The 11,927-nt window shown below is 41.3% G+C and overlaps 1 protein-coding gene across 1 annotated transcript in view; it reads right to left on the reverse strand.

Annotated features, from left to right (window-relative positions):
- Positions 1–11,746, reverse strand: part of LOC124260584 (testis-expressed protein 10 homolog) — a 30,961-nt gene extending 19,215 nt beyond the window's left edge. Inside the window, exons 1-2 of the mRNA XM_046694907.1 lie at positions 11,687–11,746; positions 1,150–1,353 (exon numbers count right to left, since the gene is read on the reverse strand). Of these exons, the coding sequence (XP_046550863.1) occupies positions 1,150–1,332 (183 nt within the window). The 5' untranslated portion in view covers positions 1,333–1,353; positions 11,687–11,746. The remainder of the gene's footprint in view (positions 1–1,149; positions 1,354–11,686) is intronic.
- Positions 11,747–11,927: the final 181 nt, after the last annotated feature.

Here is an 11,927-nt window from a genome sequence, read left to right on the forward strand (position 1 = left end):
TTCCAGCAATATCAGGGTGGGGGACACCAGAAATCAGCTTCACACATTCTACCCACGTGGGGAATCGAACCTGGGTCTTAGGCGAGACGAGCGAATGCTTTAGCCACTAGGCTTCCCTGCCACCCCGATTATTTCAGTAAGAATCAGTTTTCAGTAACCCATGCATGCTGTAACAGGCCAGTAAGCTTGTAAGATGGTGAGAGAGTAAGTGAATATGGTTTTACGCTGCTTTTAGCAATATTCCAGCAATATCGTGGTGTGGGACCACAGAAATGAGTTACACATATTGTCCCCATGTGAGAAATTGAACCCGGGTCGTCTTGTGTTACAAGCCAACGTCTTAACCACCATGCTACCCACCGCCCCATTTGTAACATGGGGAAAACGAGACCAGGTGGTCAGACTCACAAACTGATTGATGTGGCATCATTTCTAGATTGATTCTCATCATGACAGTCACTGGACTGTCTGGTCCAGACTGGATTATTTTCGAACAGCTATCACATAGTTAGAATACTGCTGAGTGAAGCGTTACACAACAAACAATGGTAACTACACAGACATGGAACCGACTTTCTCCCTGTAATAGTGTGTCCCACAAGACATTGACAAAGGTAGCCTAGAGGTTAAAGTGTTTGCTCGTCACAACGAAGACCCAGGTTCAATTCCTCACATGGGTAGAATCTGGAAACCCTCTTCTGGTGTTCCCCGCCATGATATATGCTGGAATATTGCCAAAAACAACACAATACTAAACTCACTCACTCACTCTACAAGATAAATACTACTTGAGCTAAGAAACACTGACTACTTTGAATGTACTACTTAAACTTAAAGTCTCTCGAGAGCAAGTGTGTTGATACGTGGAGATAAGCCAATTACATGATTTGCACATGCATTAGTAAGGTGAAGAGATCAAGGGTGAGATGGCATCACAACATCTTTGGTTACCATGGCATCACAATCAAATGTCATCACTAATCTCCCCGCCAGTGAGGCCAGTTAGTTGTATGTTTTATACAAAACACCGGTTAACGATTCTGGATGAAAAACATAATATCTCACTTATAACTGATTAAATCAAGTGTGAAGAATGAGATTGTCTGTTTAACAGCAGGAACCAAACTTTTTCAAGATTATATTATTCACCTCAATATTGAGCTTCCTGTGTGTGCTGGGCTGTGACCCATCAGTCTTGAGCTGCTGTACTACTTGAATGGCATGGGTCTTGAAGCTGGTATTTGTAACATTTTGACCTTTGGGTAATCTCTTGCCGACCTTCAACTTGACCTTCTGAAAGTCCTCTTGCTTCTTCTTCTTACTCTTGGCCATCTTGTACACAGTAATACAGATCTGTTGCACAGAAGTCAGAATGTATATACAAGTTCCATGACAGCAGACAGGATTTACTTGACACACAGTACTGCTTACCCGAAACATAAAAACTGACATCCTCATTATTAACACGATTATTATACACTGTGAATCATCAGATGCTAAAGTAATATTAAGTCCCATAAAGAAAGACATCTTATTAAAAAAATATATGAAAAAATACAATAAAATCCAAACGGAACAGAGAACAATGACTAGTTTGAAGTCTAGACTTGTCAGATCATTCTAGACCTAAATTTGATTTCTTTTTTGTATATATTCTAATTCTAGAAAACAACCAATTAATGCCAGTTAATGTATAATACAACACGAAAGTCACTTTAAGTATGTAACAAGTAACAAGATAATTTTATGATCACAGAAATGAAAACTGTTGATCGCAAAGAAACTATTTGACCAAGATAATTTTATGATCACAGAAATGAAAACTGTTGATCGCAAAGAAACTATTTGACCAAGATAATTTTATGATCACAGAAATGAAAACTGTTGATGGCAAAGAAACTATTTGACCTACGGACGAAAGTCACTTTAAGTATGTAACAAGTAACAAGATAATTTTATGATCACAGAAATGAAAACTGTTGATCGCAAAGAAACTATTTGACCAAGATAATTTTATGATCACAGAAATGAAAACTGTTGATCGCAAAGAAACTATTTGACCTATAGACTAATTAGATGGTATTTTTTACAGCTACTTGAAGTTGACTGCAGAATTCCAACTATAAGCAGCCACAGACTCTTATGGTGTGTGTCTCTCCCATACATGCATGTCCGTCAGGTGCATGTCTTCCATGTATGCATGGGTAAGAGTTCCTCCCATTCCCCCATCCCAAATAATATGTATAAATATTCGGAGCACCTTTAGAATACAGCACCACAACTTCTTGTGAGGACGATCTCTGCCGTAGGTCAAGTGTCATTAAGACAAGCAACAAGATTGTGAGAACCTGTCGGACGCGAACCCGCGACCTTCGGATTGTTAGCTCGACAGCTAACCGACTGAGCTACGTCCACACTGTTACACAATGTGCAAATTTATCGAGTCATCCCTGTGACGTCACGGAAATGAACGGAAAGCGTCGAATAGGTCACGGACAATTACGAATGCTACGGGTAGACTTGGTGTCTCGTGATTTTAATCTACGGACAATTGCTGAATGGACCCGATGCCATTTGGCACACTCGTCCCATTCCGTAATCTACAAGATAACGTGTGGCGTGGAATGAGCCGATATGCCTCAAACTCAAAAGGGTTGTTGACGTCAGGCGTCAGACGTAGATTTCACGGTGCGTGCATGAATGACGCGCTTTTATATAAATCGGTGATTCTGTGACAGAAAAGTGATGTAGGGAACACTGTAAGGATAATGTGGATCGCACTAAGGAACGAAGGTGAGTTAGCCTTCGAATCATTACTGAACAAATGTTGCGTGTGAAAGAGACTTCAGTGCAAATTCCAGGCCAATTTCCATTAGCCCAAAATTTCTACATTAAACCATTTCATAGTTTACTTTCGACGTTTTTGGTTTCCCGTTTTTGTGTGAAAAAAAGTATTAAAATGCAAAAGGAAAAACAACAAATGGTACTCACGTATTACACCGGACATGTACCTACTATATTGGATTAGGTCCCTAACCCTAAACCCTAAACCCACGGCCCTAACCCTAATCCCTTGAAATAATCCTAATAAATAGAATGCATTGACCAAACCACCGGACATGTATACCTACTATATTGGATTAGGTCCCCAACTCCAACCCTAACCCCTTGAATTAATACTAATAAATAGAATGCATTGACCGAACCGGAACAAACATGACTGACGTGTCTTGTGTAATGCATTATTACCGCTTCGAAAAATAAAATACTAATAAAACACTTTTCTATGTAATGGTGCAAACTACTGAATGACAAAAATATTTATGTAAATTTAAAAAATACAAAAATGAAATTTTTAGAGTAAAATTAATATTTTTATACTTATCCTGACTCATGTTTATTTGCTTGTCTTCTTCTTCTGGCGAACCTAGTGGAACACTTGTATCTCCCAATTGAAGCTCCCTTCAATAAAGAAATCACTATTAGTACTCACCCCGAGTTATCTCCCTTTCCGTAAGCGCGGGAAGGAGGGCGCCACCCAAGCCCATGTGCCTCACTCTCTCCTTTTCGTTTTGAGCCCAACACTTTATTTTTCCCCCAGAAATCCAAAGTGTTTAAGTGGGAGGACGGAGGAGAGCTTACCTCATGAGTCAGGATAAGTATAAAAATATTAATTTTACTCTAAAAAATTTCATATTTTTCTTATCCTGACTCATGTTTATTTGCTTGTAGAATCCTCTACGGAATAGGAGGTGGGATTATATATACTTTGGATTTTACTAATTAGTGATTGAACTGAGATGATTGTAATAACCCTAAAGGAACTTCATGAAGGCACTGAACTGAATTCCTGCTGTTAAATAACAGCTGCCTTTAAATAGGTTATTACAATTTACTGAATATAATAAAAGTATATAGAACATTAATTAAGCTAGAGCCATTAATGTGGTAGTATAAACTGTTGATAGTTTATAATGAATACTTTTATAAGAACCAAAGTAGTAAGCTTACAATATGCATATATATAAGCTATAACATAACTGTGCCTAAGGTATAATGATAACTTAAGCTGCATAATAGTAACCAACTACTGAGAGTTTGTATACTAATACATGTTATGAAATGAACATATGATAGAGCTTAAAGAATAACTTAAGCTGAACATATATATAATAGTAGAACTCGTACAAATTGTAGGTATATATATATTATGATATAGAATCATAGTGCTGAGCTTAAGATAATATTTTAACTTAAGCAAATATATACATAGATAGCATATAGCTATTAGTACTGTTATCAGATAAGTATAAAATCAGCAAGATAAACTTATCTTCTCCGTGGAACTGTCAACTGTTCAGCGAGGACCATGGGACCGAAATGGTGGATACCTGAGACGTCCTTGGTGGTGATATCTCTCAGATAATGGTTTGCAAACACCATCTCGGACCTCCAAAAACATCCCTCCATAATGGTATTCAATGAACCGTTTCCATGTAACGCGAGAGTTGAGGCTAGTGCTCTAATTTAGGTGGGGATTAGCAGCACTTGGAGGGTTCAGTCCTGCTGCCTTGTAGGCTCTTAGTATGACAGTTCGGATCCAAATAGAAATGGTGCGTCTTGCGACACTTCTGTCTGTGAAGCGGTAGATATAGGGATAAACAATCTTTTGAATTTCCCTCTACTTTGCTTGGATCTTTGGAGATATATTTTTAGTGCAATACAGGAGGCAAAGTGATAAGTCCATCGTATCCTCGCGGCCCAAGTATGGATGAGAGAGCTGGGACATGGAACAACCTGTCTGGTTGACCTGGTAGTTGATTTTTAATATAAAATCCCAGCTTAAGTCCCAGATGGCGATATTATGAATATCATCAAATCGTGTTCTCTCATAGTCCAAAGCGTGAATTTCAGACATTCTGGCGGCAGTGGCTAATGCTAGCAGAAATAAGGTTTTGTGGGTCAATGATTCATATGACGCAGATAATAACGGTTCGTAAGCCTCACTTGTGAGGTGTTGAAGTACCACGTTTAGATCCCATGCTGGCGCTTGAAATTTCCGTTTCTGATCTTCCAAACGGAAGGCACGTAGCAAGGCAAGTAACTCCGGTATTTTGGTCAGTTTAACGCCAGTTCTCATAGTAATGACTGAGCTTATGGCTGCAAGATAAGTGGACAGTGTAGATCCTTTGAGATTCTTAGTTTGACGTAGGAAACATAAGAAATCTGCCACTTGAGGATGTGTAGCAAATCTGGCTGAAAATCTTTTCTTAGCCGCATAATTGACAAATCTGAGCCATTTATCATCGTGATAAATTACGAGTGGAGTTACGTAGTGCAAGCCGTGACCGCCTTTCGCTGCTCTGTTGGAATAACCTCTTATATTCAACACGCTTTGATACAATCCACACGTGCAGTCGGAATGCTTCTGGTGTTTTGTGCACTTGTTTGGTGTGTGGATGTATCAGTAGATTGGAGCGCAGTGGGAGCTGAAGTACTGGTTTTCCGATTCTTCGTATGAGGTCTGGAAACCATGTTCTCGCTGGCCAGTAGGGCGAGACCAAAATGAGATCGAGGCTCTTCGTTTGACTGAATTTTTAGCAAGACTTGTGGGATCAACGCAGGAGGCGGGAAAGCGTACGCGTTTAGCCCCTCCCACGATATGCTTAGTGCGTCTGTTGCCCATGCTAGTGGGTCTGGTACTGGCGAAACGAAGGTTGTCAGTTGATTGTTGAATCGGGTGGCAAATAGATCTATCAGAGGAGATCCTATTTCCATGATTATCTGATTGAATATCTCTGTGTGGAGCATCCATTCTGTCGGCCATGGTTGGTGTGGCCGAGAGAGAGCGTCTGCTAACACATTCTTCGCCCCTGGAATGTGGCAGGCTTTGATACGTATGTTTAGACTGTCGACTAGATCGAACAGTTTGAAACATCGAGTGAGTAGATTCAGTGATCTTGTTGACCCTTGTTTGTTCACATAGAACGCCACTGTGGAGTTGTCTGTATGAATCATTCACTGAGCGTTCTGTAATAGGTTGCTCCAGTGATCTATGGCGTTTATGACTGCTTGCATCTCTAGCAGATTTATGTGACATAAGCTCTCTTGAATGCTCCATAGGCCTGACGCTGTCCTGCCGGAAAGGTGGGCTCCCCAACCTTTTAGTGACGCATCCACGTAAAGATGTGTTTCCGATTCCGGCTCTAGTAAAGAGACGCCTACGCAGACATTCAATCTCTTGGTCCACCAGAGTAGATGTGGTTTGACATAATCTGGTAGACTGAACGGTAGAGAGTCCTCGAGATGGGTATTGATGAGGACTTGTAATGGACGCAATTGGAGCCTGCCTCTGAGTGTCAAGTCTTGAGCCGATGTGAGTAGTCCCAGTAGACTCTGCCACTGTCGTAGTGGTAACGGAGAGAGTAGGGCTTGGGGGATCAGTTGTTGTATCTTGATCCATCTGTCCTCTGGGACTAACATACGGTTCTGAGCTGTAAGGAATCATATACCTAGAAACTGCAGATCCTGCGTGGGCTCTAGGTCCGACTTGAGTAGATTTACTAACCAGCCTAACTGCGTTAGTAGCTTGATTGTAAAGTTCAGCTGTAGTCTGAGACGCTGTGGATGTGGATCCACATGTATGCCGTCGTCTAGGTAAAATGCGCTCCGCAGGCCTTGACGATAAAGATATGAGACTATAGGCTTGGTTATTCTTGTGAATATCCATGGGGCCGAAGTGATTCCGAAGGGAAGTACTTTCCATTGGTAGTGTATGCCGTCTAGCATGAATCTCAGATATTTCCTTGAACTGGGATGAATCGAATGTGTAGGTATCGTCCTGCAGATCTATACTTACCATGTAATCTAGTGGATGAATTAGATGACGTTGAGGTAAATGTATCATGCGAAACGCTGGTGGTTTGCATAGAAATTCTCTGTTGAAAGTGCTCATGTTGTAAATGAGGCGATACTTCTCTTTGGAATTCTTTTTCGGTACTAGGAAGACTGGGGAGTAGAAACCTGGTATGATGTTTTGCTGATCGAGAACTTCTAAGGCCTGTTTGTTTAATAGAGAATGTACTGTTTCTCTTAACATCGGTAGTTGTGCCAGATGAACGTTGAACCCTGGTGGGTTGACTGTTAACGGTGGCTTGGCCTTGAGTTGTAGACGATATCCGTACCGAAGGATGTTGGATACATACGGGTCTTGAAGTATTCCCCAGTTTCCCCAGTGAAGTTGTAGTCGTCCACCCACTTGAGACGGTTGTACTGGGACAACTGGGGGTGGAAGACTCCAGTCGTTCCGAACCTGACTTTCATCGTTTACTTCCATGGGCACCTCTGGATGATCTGCCTCTAGCTGATCCTCCTCTGAACTTGTTGTAGGGGCGACGAAAAGAATCCTTGGGATTATTAGCGGCCGCTAGTTTCTTATCCCGTGCTCTCTGTAGCCCTGAGAATTTAGCCTTACCCGAGTACCTCTGTGCTGAATGTTTGAAGACGTTGGCTAACGTATCCATAGATCTAATCATGAGTACTTCTCTAGAATCTTTAGATACTTCCTTGGAGACCTTGTTAATGTTGCCACCAAACAGTAAAGGTGAAGACCATGGAGCTGTGTACAGGGGCTCTGTGAATTGATTATTCCAAGAGCATGAGGCTAGTAATCCTTGCCGACGTGCCATGGTAGTAGTTTCAGTGAGAGCTGAAAGATGGTCTGTAAGGAATTGTTGATCTTTCTTCTGCATAAGTAGAGCTGAATAGATCATCCTGTCCTCCTCATCCGTAGAGTTCTTGAACTTAGAGATGAGCGTTTCGTTAATAGTCCTAGATCTATTAAGTCCGAAGAACATTCTTCTGGCAATGGTATCTAACTGGGCCATCTTGCGATCATCAATCCTATAACTTCTGGACTTGGAATCACTGATAATCTTGAAGTTTTCATCAATCTCTTGAGTCTTGAAAAAAGGCTCCATATTATGTCCATAGAATTGCTTGGCATTGAAGATTGGTAAGTGAGGAAGATGGGATTTAGTAGCTTTGGAGAAAGTTGTATCCAGTTTAGCAGGAACAGCTGCGATAGGATCCACAGGAGGTATGGTGATATGATCTACGTCATCATCTTTCATCAGGTAAGTATGGGCTGTATCCTCGTTCTTGGAGGGAGAGGCCAGTTGTAATTCATTTACCATCCAATACCTTATCTCAGCCTCTGAGAATATGATACCATCGTCCTCCTCTGACGTATGGTCGTATGTCGGAGACCTCGATCTATAAGAAGATCTATGTGAGGACTGAGGAGAACGGACTGACGAGTGGCTAGTGTATGCAGATCTTGGAGAGGACATCCTTCGCGGAGACTGTGGGCTACGCGAACGTTGATGGCTTCTCCGACGCTGTGGGCTTCTCGGACGATGAGGGCTGCGTAACGCCTTCTAGGCGTTGTAGAACCACTTAGCCTGCTGCGCTAAGGCGCGAATGTCTGGAGTCAGTGTCCGATCCGACATATGAGTGTTTGCTTTGCGCGAACGCCTTACATGACATGACAAGGTGCTAGAAGCGAACACTCCTTTCTCCTCGAAAGCCTCTTGCAAAGGGTCAGACTCTAAGCTCCTTCGAGGAGGCGGTCTGGGATACCTTATGCAAAGAGCTCACTCCGGCAGGGTTGCCCTTCGCGGAGGCGCCTCTATGGGCTCAGGGGCCCTACGCGAAGTCAAGGCCCTGTATGACTTAGTATGGGGTGGGCTCTGGGGCCCGTGGCTCTGAGGCCTCTGTAAGCCGTAGCGGTCTTCCATCATTCTCATAATGTGGTTGATCAAGTCATCTGGGACGCTCTGCGTTGATGAGGGATGTCTCTCTGCAGAGGTGACGGGACCCTCAGATAAATGTATTGGTGATAGCATCGGCATCTCCGTTTGTGTATCCGTCTGCGCAGAGGTGATAGTCGCAGAAACGGGCCGTTTCTTGTGACGAACTTCTGGAATGATAATAGGCATATCATCATCATATAATGCTAATTCTGTAACTGGTAAGATATCAGAAGCAAATTTATTAGATTTAGTTGATTTCCCTTTAGATGACGGTGTAGATCTTGAGTCACGTAAGAGATACTCGAGATGATATGGCTGGTTTCCTCGACTTGGACTGAGAGGACGGCAGCTCTTGAGATGCAGGTCGCTTCTTGGACATAGCGGACTGCGTCCCACGCTTATCCTCCGAGGGAAACTCAGGCATGCCACCAGCTGGTGACGAGTCCTCAGTCAACAGTTGACATGAAACATTAATTTGCGATCTATTAGCCATGTTTGAATTCTGTTTACGAGATTTATCTGCCTTCCGTCTGTAAACGGAACATAAATATTTGTCAAAGGCAGAGATAGGTAAATTGCTACACAATTTACAACGAGAATCAAAGGAACATGGAGTAATGCAGCTAGGGCATTTTAAATGAGGATCGGTATCAGAGTAACGTAGTTTACATTCTGTGCAAATTTTCATTAATGTAGCCTACTGAACAATCATGCCAAAGCCTGAATAAAACAGCAGAAACACAATTAATAATCAATGCAAATTGAATAAATATACTAGTACTACCTCTATACTAACGTATAAGAGGAACTTAACTAGATTTAAATAAAGGATATGTGCGTTGGGAGACACAGGCGCTCTCACGTCCAGCTCACTGGGCGAAGAAGGAGAGAGTGAGGCACATGGGCTTGGGTGGCGCCCTCCTTCCCGCGCTTACGGAAAGGGAGATAACTCGGGGTGAGTACTAATAGTGATTTCTTTATTGAAGGGAGCTTCAATTGGGAGATACAAGTGTTCCACTAGGTTCGCCAGAAGAAGAAGACAAGCAAATAAACATGAGTCAGGATAAGAAAAAATTACAAAATACACAAAACATAACACCTCAGCATCCCATAATACAAATAAATATGAGCGTATTAGTGAAAAACGAAAAATATTTCAAACTGGTGCTTGCAAAATATTGCGCATCCGCCGGTATACAACTATTGGAAACTCTCAACATCGTTGGGCTTATGCAATGACATAGCTCGTAAAGATGAAACACCAGTGAGCGGAGCTTATACGCACTCGCTGAGCCAGACAACCGTGTTGCCATGCAGGCGTCATAGGGCATTGTTTCGAGGAATTACCCCCGAACCGGCCCCAAGCCGAACCGGTCCCTGATATTTAACCCGAACCGGACCCTGATATTTGACCCAAACCGGACCCGAGAAGTAAATATTTCCACATTTACATATGAATTAAAGTTCCTTTAACATAAATGATGAAAACATATTACTCATATGTCTTTACATGTAATATCGATTTTTGAAAATATATTAGCGAATATTATTGTCGATGAGAGGCAAGTGAACATGCAAGTGCTGCTGATCATGGAGATCCCGTGGTGGAGGACATTTTATGTAATTCTTTTAAGAATCTAAAAGATCGATTGCAAAACAATACTAGAGTAAAACGTGTACTGACATTTCGTTGTATCGTATCCACAGAATTGACACATTAATTCAATACAAGAATAGCACATAAATCCAATATAATGAATTCACGTTTCACCTTTGTTATGCCCAAGTTTCCAGTAACGAAAAATAATGTCATCCTTCATCTTTTCGCATGTACGGGCAGAACTCTTTCCGGTGTGTTTCCCCTACATGCATGTCCGTCAGGTGCATGTCTGCCATATACGCATGTCTGTCAGGTGTGTCTTCCATAAACAGGTTGGGGAAACCTACCAATTGGCCTATAATAGGCCAAACGGGATATTATAGGCCCTTCTGCCTATTTTGCTATAGGCCGATCTGCCTATAATTATGATATTTATCAAATAAATTTGAAGCGGTGCATTTCCGCATGAGGATATTAACATCATTCAAGTTTTGATGTCCTAAGGTTTTCATTCAAACCCTTTTTGAGAATTTTCATCACATACTAAAGGAGTTTGGAAATTGCTAATTAAATATAAGTCTATAATATTTTTTGACAATTTTCAGTGCAAATTAATGACATAGATATTCAGTGTTAGTTTTCAAAAGGAAAATCTATGCAAAATTGTGTTCTTTATGAAACATCTTTTCCTGAACATGATATAAATTGCCATTTTGTCCCAAACTTATTTTTTTCAAGCTGAGGAGGTCCACTAACTAGTCATCTCTATGATCATATAAAACCATTCCGTGCGGAAATTGATAGTTTGTGAAATAATTAGAAAAATGTTCAAATATGGCCCGATCGGGCTATAGCAAAATAGGCAGAACGGCCTATAATATCCTGTTGGGCATATTATAGGCCGATCGGTAGGTTTCCCCAACCTGATAAATGCATGTTCGTCAGATCGAAGTTTATAAATATTATTTGGGCTGGGGGAACGGGAGTGTACATTAATTGACACTATCGGGCACTACCCACAAATGGATAGGTGGAAGAAATCCATAAGAGACAGAAATTCATGTTCACGCCAAAGCATGCGAACGAATTTGACGCATCCTCTGATACTTGGGTGAACGAAATCTGAACATATCACATTGAATCTATATTTGCCTCTTTCAGTATCATATGTGTGTGTCACTCTTCAAAGAGAAACAACTAAAATGTATGGAAATATTTTCATAAGGTAACTGTCGGTTGACAAGTTATCATAAATCGCAAATGTGAAACTTACAGTATCAATGTAACAAAATCACATGGTTAACGCAGGCAGCCATTTTGAAAATCCATAAAAGTATAAATTGACAGATGTGTTTCTTCCGAATTACGGGAGTTCATAAATAAATGACAACGTCAACCACTTAAATTTGTACTCGTTAGTAGTAGCAAAATTAGTATTTATCTATAATACTTAACAGACTATCCAAACCTATTCCTTCCTGTCAAATGGACTTTTTGATATAGCTCGTAATTCG

Source organism: Haliotis rubra, unplaced genomic scaffold (assembly GCF_003918875.1).
Source record: "Haliotis rubra isolate DU_JTF1 unplaced genomic scaffold, ASM391887v1 Scf77, whole genome shotgun sequence".
Taxonomy (NCBI): domain Eukaryota; kingdom Metazoa; phylum Mollusca; class Gastropoda; order Lepetellida; family Haliotidae; genus Haliotis; species Haliotis rubra.